Source organism: Heterocephalus glaber, unplaced genomic scaffold, assembly GCF_053883595.1.
Source record: "Heterocephalus glaber isolate CG9 unplaced genomic scaffold, H.glaber_assembly_v1.0 deba00001457, whole genome shotgun sequence".
Taxonomy (NCBI): Eukaryota; Metazoa; Chordata; class Mammalia; order Rodentia; family Bathyergidae; genus Heterocephalus; species Heterocephalus glaber.
The window spans coordinates 31,955,039-31,972,622 of record NW_028258305.1 but is presented as its reverse complement, the minus strand read 5'-3'; the positions used below and the strand labels follow the sequence as shown (position 1 = coordinate 31,972,622).

General features: G+C 41.3%; 1 protein-coding gene across 2 annotated transcripts in view; it reads left to right on the top strand.

Moving 5' to 3' along the window:
* Crim1 (cysteine rich transmembrane BMP regulator 1) overlaps positions 1 to 17,584 on the top strand; it is a 180,224-nt gene that overhangs the window by 76,102 nt on the left and 86,538 nt on the right. The window contains exons 3-4 of one of the 2 annotated variants that reach the window (XM_004839289.4): positions 5,957 to 6,199; positions 7,081 to 7,201. In XM_004839289.4, the coding sequence (XP_004839346.1) occupies positions 5,957 to 6,199; positions 7,081 to 7,201 (364 nt within the window). The remainder of the gene's footprint in view (positions 1 to 5,956; positions 6,200 to 7,080; positions 7,202 to 17,584) is intronic. The other variant, XM_021253715.2, reaches the window with a different exon arrangement.

Here is a 17,584-nt window from a genome sequence, read left to right as displayed (position 1 = left end):
GCAGACAGACAGCCCTCACAGGAGGCCCTCAGCTAAGGAGAGCTTTCCTTCGTTTCTCTAGCATAACTGCGAGAATTGAATCCTTAGTCAGAAACACTATCCATGACAGTATTTTCTTTATGAATTTGTACTGGTATTTTCTACCTGTTAATGATACTAGTTTGTATTTCTTCTTAGTAAGTGTGAAGTACATGTTTCTCCTTGGAAAGTAGGCTCTCTCTCTCTGGGAGCCTGGCTCCTTGCTGTTGCTTATGTGTGGAATGTTCATGCCCTGTTATTTGCACATTGTCTCCTTCCCTTTATTCAGGTGTCTCTGCAGATGCCGTGTGCCCAGAAACCACCCCTGGCTCCCTGGCAAAAACCTTTGCCACATGCAAGTCATTCCGTTAATTTTCGTCAAATGAATGAGTGAAAGATTCAGAGAACTCACAGGTGCACTTTAGCTGGTGCCACCAGATGTGTCGCCCTAGCCTACCAAGTGGTCAGGGGCCCCTATGATATCCTAGGCTGTGCCACTGACTCCAGGCCTTCAGATCCTCAGGTGCACACAGGAAGGCGTGGAGGAACAAGGCTCTTCCTCTCTTGATATTGTACTCTTTTTTTTTTTTTTTGTACTCTTGCTGCTCAATTCTGTAATGTCAGATTGAGTGTGGGTTTGGGATCCCTTGAATGATCTCTGAAGGATTGTCTCCAGATGTTTGTGTGCTCCAGTGTATGTGTCTGTGCACCCTTGACTGTATTTGTTTCTTCTAGACTATGAATGTATTTTCCCATACGGACTGAGAGAAGGCCCAGAAATAGCCAAATTCCAGTGACATAGGTTGAAGTGACTAGGACTGATGGAAACTGTCCGTGATTGTAAAGTCACGTTAGCCTGCGTGATGTTACCAGTATTCTAAAGGCTCACCTTCGAAGGGAAGGTTATTGGTATGGTGAAGTCAGGTTATTTTTCCTTAGTTGTTTCTGTTGCGAGTCTTATTGTCGCTTTAGTTTTTCTATATTTGGGGCAAGTTTTTCTCCCTTTTTTTCCAGGATGCCACTTGCAATGTTGCCAGTGCGACCAGGTAGAAAATCTTGTTTATTAAATTGTGTATTATACATAGATTTGCTAGACAGCATAGGGAAAGGGTTTGGAGAAACATCTTTTTAAATATATAAAATTAAAATTTTAAAAGTAATGTCAGAAAAGCCCTGTACCAGTTGGAAAAATCATTGTTAAAAAAAAAAAAGTATGGTGTGGCTATAGTTACTCCCTTATTTTCTTCATGGAAGAAAGACAGATAGAGATCCAGGTGAATACATAACAATTTTCTGGGAGAATTTGTATATTAGAAGCAGATTGAAAAAAGAGTTATCAAAAATACATGGTCCAGGGATTTAGCTTAGTGGCACCCTGCCTACCTCACAGGCACAAGGTCCTGAGTTTAATCCCTGGTACCAAAAAAAAGAATACAATTCCTGGTGCTGTGATATCCATGTTGAGTCTAGTGATGTGCAGGTGACCAGATGCGGAGTGAGCTGAGGCTCTAGATAATTCTTAGAGGAATAGAGGGGTGAAAGGAAGAATAAAGTAAAGAATATTAATAGTTATGAAGTAAGAAGGCTACAGATTTTAGAAGTCTAAATTCTTTAAAAACATAATTTTATAACTTTATAAATCATTATAACAAGCTTGAAGTGTATGCCTACATGTTAGCTGCATAGCTTTGAAAAATTAAAGAAATAGTAGAAATACACAAGAAGTTAGTAGCTCATACGGAGATTTGCCCTTTTGGACATCAGATTTTAAAATGTAAGGTGCATAGAAGCTTAATTTAATAGCTCTGCAACAAATAGAGGATATATGTTTTTTAAAATGCCCATTATTTTAAAATTCTGCCAAAACCCCAAAACATAAAAAGCTCAAGAAATGAGCAAATGTAGAAAATTGTGCAACATACATTCACTGCCCAGCAAGTCAGTAAAACTATTAAAATCAAAAGGAAAGCCCTCTCCATCTACCTGTGCAGAAAACTAATAGCACTCTTCTAAAAAATACTTCACAGAAGAAATCAAAGTTGCATTATAGATTATTTAGAAATAAGTCACACTGAGAGCAATGCATATCTAAATTTAGATTTTGACCAAAGTAGTATTTGACTAAAGTATTAAAAAATCATTAAATTATATTTTAAGAAAAAGAAATAGATATTAACTAAGTATTAAAGTTAAAACACTACAAGAAAACCAGCAAAATAGTCTGAAAGACAAGATATTCTGAAACTTAAACTGATGAACACACAAAGCACAAAAACGAAAGCTTGGTTAGTAAAGGCAGAATTGAATTTGAAATTCTAGATGAATTATATTTCTTTTACTAAAATATGTTAGTAACAATGTTTCTAAAAGAGGTTGGACACCGGAATAATAAGGCAGAAATCTGGCCCTTCCTCTTTTAAGAATAGACTGAGTTCAGATAGTTTCACAGGTGGGTTGTATGAAAAATATCAAATAGATAATTGTATGTATTAAAATGTTTTACAGCAGAGAAAGAGATAGAGTACTAGAGAGCTCATTGAAAGAGTTCATATAACTCTGAATAGCACTAAGACTGAATAAGGCCAACACATGTGCCTGCACACAACCTGCACACGCAGACAGAGAGCAAAGTAATGGCTAATATTCAAGTTCATAAAATTTAAAACATCTTAAAATGTTAGTAATTCAAAGCCAGGAGGGTCTTGAAAAACAGGGTTTATTCTAAGAACACAAGGAGGAAACATTTAAAATCTAATAATTGATTATATTAATAAATAAAAAGAGAAAGCTGGTATGATCTTCCTGAGAAAAGTTGAAAAAGCATTTAATAAGATAAAACCTTCATGTTTAATATTCTTAGATCCCTCCAAACTCTATCTGCCTGGTTCACTTACAGTTCAGACTTGTCTGGGGTAGCCTGCTCTGTCACATGTGTGTGGCAGAGCAGTTCTTAAGAAGTGAATAAATCTCAGCTGGAAGAGCAAAGCACATTTCAAGAGGTGTCAGTTTTGGCAGTGTTAAAAAGAGCAGAAGAGTGGGATGACTAGCAAGAGCTAATACTTTGGGTTTTAATGGAAACATTTTTAATTGAAGCATATGTTTGAAAAGTGTGATTATACCTATCAAATAGTTGTGGAGTAAGAATGTGGTAGAATGTAATTTACAATAAGTTGATTACAGCAAATTAACAAGAGTAGAAATTCAGTGCTATTTGCAATTAAAGTCACAGAGCTTTTCCTAATTATAAAACAATGTGTTTGTGTTTGCCAGGAAAGCAGTCTGCCGACTGTACTGTATAAACTCTTAACTTACTCCTCATAGCCAAGAGTCGCCTTCTCAGCTCGTTGATTTATTCATCCCCACATTGATGGGGATCTGAGAGTGGAATTCATTACTTAATAAGGCAGTCCCTTAGGGTCATAATATGAAAGTGGGGTGGATGGATCCTCTAAGACTGTGCTCAGTAGGTCCCACAAGTCATGCCATAAGAGAAGGCTGGTGGACGGAGCAGGGACCCACCCAAGCTAGACACCTTTAACAGAAACCACGGTTCTGCTCAAGAAAGCACCTCAGTCTTGTGAAATCAGCTAAGGGAGGCAGCAGGGCAAGGCCAGGTTGGAATGCTGACCCCATCAACCCTGAGATGGGGCACGCTACTGCAGAGAACCCCACATGGAACCTTGGTCGAGCGAGGTTCAGATGATCACATCATCATTTACTGGCTGTGTGATCTTGGGCAATTAATTTGACCTGTCTGAACCCATTTCATAATCTATAAAATGGAGGAGATAATGACTCACTTTATGAGATTATTGTGACATTAGCGTGTGGTGTGTGTTAATGAAGTCTGCTCTTAGGACACAGGCTGTGTTACTTTCTACTCCACTTTTAGCTGCACTTTGGATATTGGCATGTTCACAGTGTCCAGAGGAGAGGGCAGAGTGAATGTTGCCCCTGACTGAGGCATTGGTGCAGTGGAGTAGCGCACTGTGCCAGAGGAAAATGAGAGGGCAGCTGATGGGAATATTAAGAATCTGACCGCATCATCTCATCTCTGCTTCCAGCACACCCACTACTACCCAGCTGTGGGGAATGGTGCACACGTCTGACTTCTTCCACATTCTTTCTCTCCAGATGCCTTTTCAGCCTCCTTCTGCATCTCTTCTCCCCCCACTATCATTTTTCTTGAATTACTCCTCCGTCGTCCTGAATAATCCTGAGGGGCTCTGAATGATCTAGTCCCCCCGTGTCCATCTGACTCTCGTTCATGCTGTTCCAGCCTCACTGCCTCCCTGCTCTGCCCTGGATACAGGCATGGGTTCGCTTCGCTCTGCTGGAATGTTCCTCTGACTCCTCCGAGTACTCCTCACTCCTGCAAGTCCTTTCAGCTTTTCTTTCTGTCCCCATGCTGACCACACTGTAACTATGCCTCCTTCCAGCTCTCTGACTCCCCTTACTCTCTGACCCACTTAGTCTTTACTAGTAGGTAATTTGTTTCCAATATGTATTGTTTCTTTTCTGTCGACCTCCACCCCTCCACTTCCTTATGAACTGTGTGAGGACAGAGATCTTGGCTTTTTGACTTTACTAATATATTCCAAGCTGCTGGAGAAGCCAGTGCTCAATGCTTATTTTTAAGTGAATTTCCTGGAACTATGAATATGAATGGTCTCCTCCTGTACCGGTGGGGGCAAACCTATGGCATGCTTGCCGCAGGTGGCTGGTGATTATTATTGAGAGCTCTAAAAGGTTCACCATCATTGTCCTATATTGTGCCTTAATTAGATGAGAAATAGATAAGAAAGTTGTCCAGTGAAATGAAAGGTACAACAATCAAGTTAGCAAATGAGTGGAGGAAAGGAGCAGGCTTGGTTTGGGAAACACCTTTGCTCTTGTGATAGTAAGAGCAGAGTAAACCGGCAGTGAGGGGCTTGGATTTGCTGGCATTGTATCACTGCTGAGGCTTTTTGCTCCAAGTTCTTTATCTCCAAAATGAGACTAAACTAGGTGACTTATTGGGTCTACTTCTGTTAACCGATTCTGTCTCGGGATTTTACTTTAGGAAAGAGTTAAGCTGATCGAGATGTATTCCAGTACTCCATAGCATCATTTCCCCCCATCAGCAGAACTCCCCCAGCCAAAAGTCATGGGGTGCAGTGATGTCTTTTTGGTTTCAGTCTTTCCCCAAGGACCTTTTGTTGGTTCAGGTTTCTTAAAGTTTAAACCATCAAAGAGAGCTGTGAACTAGGGCTTGAGAAGCAAGGGCTCTGCTACCCAGTCCTAAAATCGTTGGCTAAAACCCACCTTTATTTTTCCTGTCTCTAAAGCTGAGGAACTCAGCAGGTCAGTAGATAATACTGGAGAAAGGAGAATGAAGTACATTCAGAACATCTGTGCTAGAGAGAATCATACCGGAGGCCATTTAGGGGAATCATGTGGGGATTACACTCATTCTCTATCTCGTTAAGCTGCCATGGTCCTAGTAAGCTCAGAGTTTGGAGGGAGTGTTCTGTGTTACCATCCATGTTGTCTCCAGTCCCTGCAGTACCCCAGTTTATTTGTGTGCCTCTTTTGGGGTTTAAATACTGTTTTCAAAGGGCAGTCCTTAAAAATTTTGAATTCAAAGAGAAGTCAGTTCAGGACTGAGTCTAGTTTTCAGATTTTTCATGCCATGGGTGCTTCTTCGCTTTACCTTTCTTTTTAGGTATTGCACTAGACATTGATTATTCAGCACAAGCCAATAAAAAGATGGAGGAGAACCTGAGGCTCATATTGTAGGAGAGATTTTCATGGTTGGCTAAATTAAGTCTGAAGGTTTTCACCCGATTCTTTACCCCACTCTTTGGTTAGTAAGTAGATTCCCAGGACCATCTGTGCTTCTGAGGAAAGTACCCCACTCTGCCCTGGGCATGAGCTAAATTCTTTCTCTCCCGTCTAGAAGAGAAGCCAGATTGCTCCAAGGCCCGCTGTGAAGTGCAGTTTTCTCCACGTTGCCCTGAAGACTCTGTTCTGATCGAGGGTTATGCTCCTCCTGGGGAGTGCTGTCCCCTACCCAGCCGCTGCGTGTGTGACCCTGCGGGCTGTCTTCGCAAAGTCTGCCAGCCGGGATACCTGAACATACTAGTGTCAAAGGCCTCAGGGAAGCCCGGAGAGTGCTGTGACCTCTATGAGTGCAAACCAGGTACGAGAGAGCTCTGGTATGTGAGCACCTTCAGGGAGGGAAGGGTGTCTTTTCCTCTTCTTATTTTTCCTCCAGAGTATACTTGATTGGGGGAGGGAGATAAATTTATGGTACTATGGCTACCTGCTTTGTTCCCTCAGAGGTCAGAGCCTTCGTTGACAGATGTATCTGTCACTTAAAAATACTACATTTAAAAACAACCATGATACATAAAACAGAAAGTTATTTTTAAATAAGTATGCATCAAAATGCCAGATGTTCTATAAGAAAGCACTCAGCCCAGCTTTCTCCTTGCCAGTCCCCTCCACCCATCCCCTGACCCTACGCCATGTGCTAAGCCATCTTTTTCTGCTAACTTACCTTCTTTGCCAGCATTTGATTTGTTGTCATGTCTGCTGTCTATTATTTCTAACATCCGTGCTCATGTGACAGCATGTCTAAAGTGGTCTGTGAGCACGTCTGGGTTATAGTGATTTCCTCTTTGCTACTTCTTAGTGATTGTTCAGTTGTGGGTTTTTTTTTTTTTTTTCTGGCTTCAATTTTACTGCTAAGGAAATGTTTCAAGCAACACAGTCCTCTGTCCATCTCTTGAACTGTTCTGTCAGAAATGCCTCTGGCTGACCATCATCATCAGTGTAACCACTGTTGATCTCTGTCTTCATTTTAACTACCAAATGTCTTATCCTCACCTCTTAATCAGAAAATTTGGGGCATTGCAGTTTTTATACCATTGGCTGAAACAAAAATGGCAGCACTAGGACTGGGTTTCTGGGAAGCAGGGAAACTCGAAATTTGCTAAAAGTCAACACCATTTAAATTTGGGTCTCAAAATGCAAGAAAATGTCACAGTAAACGGCGCCTCTGTTGTATCCCCCTTTCAGTTTTCAGTGTGGACTGCAGCACTGTGGAGTGCCCCTCGGTGCAGCAGACGGTATGCCCCCTGGACAGCTACGAAACTCAAGTGCGACTCACGGCGGATGGCTGCTGTACCCTGCCAGCAAGGTCAGTTTGTCACCCGCTCACGGAGTTCTCTTCTTTGTCTTGTACGTTACCATTCTCTAAGGAGCAGTTCCAAGTATGCAGCTTGGTGCTCGCTTCAGCAGCACATATACCAAGTATGCAGCTTGTTTTCCCTTGGGAAACCTAATATTTTCCTGTTTCTCTGGAGAAATCACTGAGCTGTTACTGTTAATATTGCTATTTACATATGTCCTCAGATCAAAGCCAGGTGTCATCAGGTTAAGTCACTAATTCTTACAGATTTCTTCCTGGAAGGGTGCTCATGCAGTTTTGAGGGCTGGGAACTAGACAGGCAAATTTGTCACTCTGTGTGTAGCTAGGGAGACAGACAGTGAGGTGTCTATCCACAATAGGCATGCCATTCGCTGTTCTGCAGTGAATCTTGTAGGTGCTTAAGCAGTGTGTCCAATGCCATGAAACTCTGCATGCCTCATAGAGCTACCCCAATCCCCCACCCCAGGGCCTTTATCATCCTCAATCACACATCTGCCCAGACTCACTTCTTACTGAGGCAAAGGGGTGTCTGAATTCTTAGAATGTTTTTTGGAACAACAAACACATTTCTCTTTGGCTTGATGGGGTGGAAAGCTGCTGTCATTTTAATTCTACTAGTGAGGCAGCCACCTAGCCCTGTAGCACTAGGCTTCTCCAGACATGAGGGTCCCTGGTTCCTGCCCGTGGCCACAAAGGACCACTGTGCAGCTTCGGGGAGACTGCCTGGAAACCTAGGATTTACAGTCTGCCTCCCCCACTCAGGCTCAGTCCCAGTGCTAGGCCCTTGGCATCTAGGTTTGTTGCATGGGTAGGTATGGTTGTAGATATAGTTTGGTGAGCTGGGACTGTATGTGGTCCATTATTAAGGGAAATACCAATTTTTGGACTGTAATAGGAGTAACTATCAGAGTTTGTTCTGTTAATTACTTTTTTCTTTTTTCTCTTAAAATGCCTTAGATTTTGGTGTCCTAGGCTTTGTCCTGGCAGAAACAGAAGATTCTATCAGATAGGTCCTTTATATTGTATCATAAAACAGATACAAAGATTTTTGTGAAGACAATGTGCTGAAGTGGCTCAGCAACCTTCTTATGACTTTAAAATGTGCTAATTTATGTGAAGATCCTTGGAAAGGTGAAATACTATGCACGCATAAAGTATCGCTAATCACTGGAGGAGAAAAGTAGAGCATTGCTAGCAGTAACAGGTGCCTCTTCAAGGTCTTCGCACAAAGGAAGGTGTGGTACATTATATCGGAGAAGCTAATTAATCAAACCTAATCCAGGTGTTAATTAAGTCCTTGATATATAAATGTAACATAGCACCATCTGCATATTAGGAGGCAGAGTAGGGAGTCAGAATGGGTAAAAGATACAGGAAACCACCTCGACTCTCACTTTAAGAAAAAACTTTCTCACTAGTGCTGTTCAGCAATGAATTGGGCTACTTCCTGAGCTCCCTGGCACTAGACAGATCTTTTTCCACCTGGACAGCCACCTGCCAGGGGTGAGCAAGAGAAGTGTTATGTTGGAGGGGAGGGAGAACTAGATGCTTTTCATTTTATGCCCAACCTTCTGTGACTCTAGTAAACATAAACTTTACAGTTTTTGTTTTTGTATTGACATTAACTTTGACTTTGGCATTCAACTGAAGAATGCTCTTAAGTCAGATGTACCGCTAGTGATAAAATTGAAAATACAAAGAGGAAGTCATTCAGAATCCCACTGTAAATTATTAGCAAAGAAAGGATAAGTTCTCACAGCGCTCTGGTTTCCTGTGTTATAGGCAGTCAGTGACCCACACTTAGCCTCTGCCCTGCTGCACACACATCCTGCGTTCCCCCCTGATGAGAGCCCTTCCCCGAGTGCACTCGTGCTCTGGGCCTTCAAATTTGCAGCTGCCTCTTCCTGAATAGCTCTCCCCTTCCCCTTCCACCTGGGCAGTTCTGTCCTCTTGCACGACTACACTTCCTGCTCTTTGAAGTATTTTCAGTCTTCAGCCCCTAAGGATAACTTGGGTATCATTCTCTGCTCTGTTGTAATTCTTCATATCCCTTCATCATAGTACTTTTTATAATACATTGAAATCATTGGGGGGGGTCTCTTATTCTGTATGATTTTTGAGGAAATGGAATATTTTTAGCCTCTGGTACCTAGAAGTAGTACATCAGCCTACATTGATTGATGAATGCGTGAACCAGTGGGCCCGTTCTTAGCCAAGATGATTTGTATGTTGAAGAAAGAATGGATATTTTTATGTTCTTGTTACCTCCCTGCCATTGGGTGGTAATGCCATCCTTGTGTCACTTTAAAACCTTGGCCCTTTCCCCTCAGCCCCTTCCTTGTGGTCCAGGACTCCTCCATATTGCAGAAACTCCGTTCCAACCACTGCACTCACTGCCCACAGTGTCAGTCGCCTTTATCCTGCTCTTCCACCTTCTCTAATATCGCTCATCCCGTAGGACTCCAGTTAATTCCACTTAATCCATGAATTCTTTGTGCTTCAGCTGTACCTGTCCAGCCCCTGGATGCCTGTCTCTCTATGCTGTCAGTTAATCATATACTTCCTTGCACTGTTATCCCATTGTTACATGCATAAAGTGTCATCTTACCAACTGAAGGATGTTTCTAGAACTCACCCATTATATCTTTTTTTCTGTGTACATTAAGGACATTCATTCAGTGGATGAATTGGTAAATGCCCAATATGCTCTGGCTATTGCTCAACCTTACTCAGACCAGTGTAGTAAATTAAGTGCATTTCAGCTCATTAAGGAAGGCGGTAGAGAGGTCATACTGTGATAAAGTAAAAACTCAAACAGTCATGTAAAAGTGGAAATAAAAAGAAGAAAGCCTAATGTACTAATAGAGTACTTTTATAACTTCAGTCTTGTGTGTGAGTCATGTCAAATATCTTCTCCTTAAGAGTATGATTTTTTAGTCATAAAGAACAGCGATACCAAATACTATATATAAAATCCTGTGGTGATTGACATTTAACTGCATATTTATAAAGAGCATTGCTGAGAACTTAGAGCCATATGAGAGCAAAGCTGATATTGGAGAACTCGGGGTGGGGAAGAACCCTTTTTTGTAGTTAGGAAAGAATGAGGTAAAGATCTGAAACTGCCGCTATATAAATTTACCTTTGGTGATAATAACAGCCCCCTTTTGGGAAATATTTATACTTTCATAGACTAGAAAAGGAGTTTGTGGGCTTTGCCACATCTTTTCTCTTCTTTTTTTGTAAGGCAGGGTCACTGTGTCCAGGCTGGTCTCAAAGTCTTGATCCTTGCCTCAGCCCTCCTTCCAAACTCTGGGATCAGAGACATGTGCTACCACACCCAGCTTCCCTCATTTTTAAGAGTAAATTTCTGCCTCCCTCCTTCCCACCGAGTGGAACTGCCTTTCCAGTGAGGCCCTTCACTTCCTGTTTCTGTGTGGGGCCTTGCTCAGTTCATGCTTCCTGCGAGAGTTGCATGTTTTCAGTTCACTCATTTATTGTTTTTCATTTTTCAAGCATGATTGCGCTCCTAGATGTTCTTATCATGTGTGGATGTCTCTTTATACTTCTGCCCCTAATAAGTGCCAGTTTTTCCTCCCAGCCCTGGTCTTCCTAAGTATAGATTATCCCTTTTTTCTTCCTTCTTCCTGCCTAGCACTCTGCTTTTCCTTAATGGCCCACCATTCATTTTTGGCTTTTTTTGTCTACTCTCCTGATCTTGGTCCTGTTTAGACATTATTATGCGTGATATAATTAACTTTTAACTGTTAGTAATTCATTTTTCCCTCAGCCTGGTTTAGATTTCCAGACACCCTGCTGTGTCTTCATCCTTTTCTGCTGGCCTCAGAACACAATGTCAGCTATAGGAGATCATCATACTTCCAGGGGGTGCAGGGGACTTCTGTGCATGTGCACGGTGTGTATGTGCAAATACTGCCACACGTAAGGGAATTTACAACAGAGAAATGCTGAAGTTGTGTACATTGATATAAGTGATGTCTGGAGTGAAAGAAAAACAATGCAAGACTTAAGCAACATGTAGGTAACAGCTAAAAAAGTAATGTGCCTTGGTTCTTAGTTTTCCCTTTCTTTCTTTTGTGGTGGTATTAGGGATAGAACTCAGGGCCTTTGCACAGAGCTACGTACCTAGCCCCCTATACCCGCCTTACTTTTTATTTTGAGACAGTAGCTTGCTAAGTTGCTCAGGCTAGGCTTGAACTTGGGACCCTATTACCTCAGCTTCCCGGAGTGCCGAGATTATAGGCGTGAACCACCACACCTGGCTGTATTTTCACTTTTGTCATTCTTATTTTATCATCACTTTAACTCCATGAGGAATATATATAGCTATGAAAATGGAATTTGAGAGAATAAGTTACTTGTTTAAAATCATAAATGTTTCTTATGTTCTTTCTATTGGCAGAGTTTTTTATAATAGTGTTTTTAAAACCAGGAAATAAATCGGGGAGATATCTCACTGACACATTTATTTATATGGGCATAGTACAAATTAACAAAACATACATGTCTCAGGTATTCATTGCTGTGTCACAAGCCACCCTCAAAAGTAATACAGGGTTGAAAACAGCAAAGCCTTCTTTATTTCCCACATTTCTTAGTCAGCTGGCTGGTCATCAGGAGCTGGATGTCACCCATGTCCGGAAACCCAGTAAACTCAGTAGAGGTGGCTGGAAAGACTCTCCGTGTACAGTCTTCCCTCCTGGGCTGGTTCAGATGGTGGCAGAAGTGAGAGAGGAAGTAGCAGAGCTCTGGGGGCCAAGACTCTCAGGGTCCTCACATCACTTCCACTGTTGTTGCTCGAAGCGACTCAGTCACAGCTGAGCCCTTATCCAAAGAGTGAAAGAGAAGATCCCACTCTTGCTGGGAGAAGCTGCAAAGAATCTGTGGCCGTTTTTAATCCACTGTAATTTACATTCAACTCAGGCAGGTCCCCTTCAGCTGTTACTTTATGACCACAGAAAGTCACGAAGTGCTGCAGATATGTGACTCTTTTCCAGGGACTGGTGTCCTTCTGGCCCTGGGCTCAGGGTCCTCAGCACCTGCCATCTTCTTCCCTGCACACTTGCCCATGGGCAGTTTGCCCAGGAACAGACTTGGGACACTTTAAGCATCCTTTAGCTGACCGTTACTTTTGCCCACCGTCTTCAAGGGATGCTGTGACTACCTAGTTAAACTGGTTTTTCTCTCATCACACAGAGAGTGGTTTGGGAATGCCAGAAGAGCTGCCTGATGAAATCAGGTCAATTTTGAGAATGTGGCATAGAAATTAGAAATTCTCTTTTGTCACGGTGGTTCTTGTTTGAGAGAAATGGATTCACCGGATATGGTCAGAGGGTGGATCCTTCTGGGCTGTGTATTTTTGAGTCCCTGTTCTCTGGTGTCACCCAGCCCAAATCGCAGTCCATGTGGGCTATTTGTCAAGAAATAGCCTTAGCTTACTGATTTTTTTCTCTGTACTCTTTGCATTTTGCCCTTTAGTGTGTGTTCACCTAACTTTACAGTCTTCACTGTGCTGCTCTCATTTTTACCAGTCTTTCAGATACAGCCTTTACGGGGTAGACATTAACTAGATAAAAATTTGTAGAGTACTACCTCTACCTTATTTTCACCAGAAGTGACATAAGTTTTATAAAATACTTTTAAGTGACTGTTTGTATTGTTTTTGCAATGAATGAACTTAATATATTATTGACAGTCAGCCATTCTAAATTTATTTTAGTACAATTTGTCCCTAACTTTTTGTTCTAAAACATTATCAATTTCTGTCGATAAACATACTTTCCTTAAAAGTTATTGAAAAATTCAAGCCAGTATTTTGAGGTAGAAATAAATGTTTATGATGTCCAAAAACTTAAAATAGGGTTTCTTCTGAGTTGTATATGCTGCATAAATCTGGGTTCTCCAGCTCCCCTCCTGGCTCCTGCCTGGTTCTGAATCTCTTCTAGAATGTTTATCCACACCATTTATGTTTCTTGTTTTCTGAGACACTATACCCAAACTCCTATCTTTGTTTTACTTTTTCCCCTAGCTCTAAGGTAATTTAAAAATTCAGATTATTGGGCTGGGGATTTAGCTCAGTGGCATCGCACCTACCTTGTAAGCACAAGGTCCTGAGTTCAAACCTGGTACCAAAAAAAAAAAATTCAGATTATCTTTCAGCTGACATGTTGCCTAAAATGTGACTTCTGTTTTCACCAAAAAATTTAATAGTTAAGTACAGCCCCAGTGGAAATGTTTGAGATGATTGTTTGTTTGTTTGTTTGTTTGTTTGGTACTGGGGATCGAAATCGGGTTCTTGTATTTGCAGGGCAGGTGGCGGAACCACTGAGCTAAATCTGCAGCCCCCCAGAGGAAATGTTGATGAACTTGAGTGACTGAGCTCAACCCAGGAGGCTAGTTGTATTTGCAGCTCTGTTTCATAGAAGAAGTGTGTGGAATTGGAAAGGCCTTGCCTAGTGAGCAGAGAGGCACAGAGCAGACCATCAGGCTGCACTGTCCCCCAGGACTCTGTGCAGTCACCCCCAGCTTCTTCCCAGTCCCCAGCTCAGGAAACCTGACATTCTGTGCCCTGTACTTTCTTTATCACTATCTGTACACAGATTTGTATCTGTGCCTAGACCAGTGGTGGCGAACCTTTGGCACACTGCCGCAGCAGGCTGTTTGTATCATTGGAAGCTCTAAATGGTCCGCCATCACTGAAAACCATTCCAGAGTGGAAGAATACTCCTCTTTTCATTGCTCCTCCCTACATTACACATAGTGGATGTTAAGTGTGCTGGAATCCAGGCCTACTTTTGCATTAATTCAGGGCAAGCCTTTTGTGTTATCTGCTCTGTTTTCTTATCTGGGGAAGGAGAGGAAACAGGATTAGATGATCTCAAAAGTAACCTCTACCTCTCCATTCTTTGACTTTCCTAAAGCCTTTAGAGAGGCAAGAACCCACTCTGCTGGGGTTAGAGAACTCTTGAGAAAGAAAGAAGAAAAATTTTAGAAATTCCAGGACTTAAGACAATGGGAGAGATACATGGTTTACAGAGGGATAGGACAGGGAGAAAGTCCAAGGAAAGTCAGATAAAAGAAGGATGATCAGTTATTTTCATTTTCTTTTTAAAAAAATGTTTAGGAAAGGCAAAATGAAATGTACAAACTACTAGATTAATGTTTTAATCATTATCAATTATCATGGTAATCAGAATTGGTTTAATTGTGAAGGGGGGTGATAATCTAGTAAAACAGATTGCCTGTTTGGTCAATGGCTAGTTGATGATTGCTAGCTGTATTTTTTTTATAAGCAGCTTCTATTACAGCTGGAACAGGGACTTCCCTGCCAAAGGCTGAATCTACAAGGTAAAGATGAAGTCTGTGAAACTGCTTCTGATAAAATGTGGCGATCTCTGTCCATTGCAGGCCCTGGGGATGTGTTGGGGGAGGGTGATGTGTGCCTGGTCCCTTGTGCCCCTTGTGCTACCCATGTGGACTGCGTCAGCCTGTGCACGGCCGTGTGGAGCAGCGCGCTGCCTCCCGGACCCCCTGTTCGCGCTTGCTTCTTCCCATCTGTTCTTGCATCATTTTCACCGAAGTTCCAGCTACCTGTCTGTCTTCCCTATCATTCTTTATTCAGTTCCTCCATATTCCTATTGCCTTTTTCTGTGTTTCACACCTACACGAAATGTTATGGAAGAATTTTAGGTTCTGTGTTCCTAATTTTAGCACTGGAATATTTCTATACCTCTTTTTTAAAAAAAAAAAAAAAAAAGATCTAAATTAAATTCCGTTTTTTCTAGTTTGGGCCTCAGTTTTATTTCTCTCCTATAAGACAGTGACCTTAGAAGACAATATCCTGTCGTATCATAACAACTCCAAACACTGTCACTGCAGGAAGGGAAATGAGATGAGAAGAAGGATGGTAATCCCACTGTGTTCAGAAGTCACGTACACAGCCCATGACCAGAATGAAGGTCATGAAATGTCTTTACTTTCACTGTCACATCTTAGATGTTCACCTTCAAGTGCTTTGATTTAAAAATCCAGGAAGCTGGGCCCGGGATTTAGTTCAGTGGTTTCGCTACCTGCTGTTCAAGTGCAAGGACCCAAGTTGGATCCCCGGTACCAAAAAGATAAAAAAAATAATGCCTAAAAATCCAGGAAACTTAGTTCCCATTCCTCGATCTTGGTTTTCTTGCACTCAAGAAAACCCATCTTGTGGTGCTGTGTTGCATTTTGATAGCACAATCTTGGCAGATTGTTGGCACACCATTTCTTGTGAATAAATGTAAGTATTTGGAAAAGGAGCTTTCTGGAGTTCCAGAACTCACAGCCTGAAACTGACTCTCTCTGGATAAGACCAGCTGAATGGAATCTTTGGCACATTGTCCCTTCCTTTCAGAAGGAAGGGACTTTCCTTGAGTTAAATCACAAGTAATCTAACTATGTGAATAAAAGCAAAGTACAGATTTGAAAATGCTTAAAATACTTACATAATTAAATACTGGTTGAGGACCTCAGGGAAGACAGAGAACGTTGGGCCTGGGGTAAGACATGGTGACGAATAAAACACTGTATGACCTAGGTAATGAGTGATCTCAAAACCTAACAAATTTCACAAGGGCCAGTACAAGAAGACTCTAGATCTTTGGAAACTACTATGAAAAAAGCACACACACAGAGTAATCCCCTTCAAGGAAAAACAATCAGCTAATAGGCTTGCTTTCTACCAAATAATAAAAGCAAATTTAAGAAAACACTAATATGCCAGCTTTATGTCTGAAGTCAGAAATGAGGGACTTCCAGAAGCACATATGTACAGATATAGAATAATCATCACAGCTTTCTTCATTTCTCTCTATTTGTATGTAGTTTCAAATCTTGAATCATGATTCCTTGATTCTTGACCTACTAAGGACTTAGTGGGTTTTCTTATTCTTCTGCTCAGTAACACCTGTCCGTGTCTGAGCAGTAAGGTCTGAGTAACATTATCAAGAGTCATTTAGCATTCTTTTCACTAAAGCCCTCAAGTTGGGATGGTTGAGCTTCTCAAGATCCCTCAAGCAACTCTTTACATCCAGAGCCCCAAGCCAGAATTTTGCTGTTTAGAATTTTGCTGTTAGAAACCTTCAGAAAGATTATTAAAGAAGGGTAACAGTGGTAGGTCAGTGACTGTCAACACAAAGCACATCAGCATGACCAGACAAATACACCAAAGCCAGAAGCCTCCGAAGGTGGCTGAGACTATTAAGTTCATGCTCAGAGCTCAGGGACCACTTCTTTTTTCTTTGTGGGACAGTGGTAAGTTCTTTAGATCATCGAGTAATATTTCAGAAGTCCATATGCTTTTAACATTTTGCTAGGTAATTAAGTTGCTTATATTGTGCCTACTCAAGCTAACCAGTGGAAATTGTCCCTGAATATGCAGTTTCAAAAGGACTTTATCAAATTAAGAGCCTGGTAATTAATTATCATGTCCATCTGTTCCAAGATCCTGTCTCAAAGAAGATGACACTATACATTAATTTTGGGGGTTTTTTTATTTAAAAAAAATACTGGCCTGTTAGTAGACAAATTTCTCTAATTCAGTTCAATTTTTTGGTTCTCTTTAATTTGAATAATTTCCCCAGCTGCTTTTTGGGGATAAATGAAATTACATAATATGTAAAATATGCATTAGCATAGGGCAGATTTAAAACATTCCTGACTCTTGACATGCTATCATGGTAGCATTCTCTTGTTTTCAAACACATGTAGAAAAAATTTGCAAGTCTATTTGAAGCTCCTCTTTCTCAACTAAGAAAAGAACATCTATTCTGCTGCCCTCTGTCACAGTAATTTTTGGCCCAAAAGAACAAGTCAACTCATGACTAAAAAAAGTCTATATTAAACGCTGATGTTTTTAAAACAAAACAAAATAATTGTAAGAATTCCATGTTGTTATTGGATCTGTCCCCAGATTGAAGAAAATATGCTTTCCTAAAAGTAAAGCCTTTGCCCATAGGATGTGAACTGTCTTCCCAGTAGAGTGATTTGTCAGTAATGTACTTCAGATGTGTGCACCGTGTACTTCCCATGCTAGAGCCTTCTACCTTGTGTGTTTCCTCATGAATCTGACTGGTCTCTAGACTTGTCTTTTATTTGCTTTAGTCCTGAAAACAGGCAAAGTTGTCACTCAGTGACTTACAGTGTGGTCTGAATTGTCACCATCATTAGCAGATACTGGGTGTGACCCTCTGACTCAGACTGAAAGAGAGTATCTTAACTGAATTCCTTAAGACCTTCAGTTGAAGTTTGAAAGCAGCACGGGTGGTATTGAACTTGGAGACTTTTGACACCCATCCTGTGTTAGCTTTCTGGTCACTT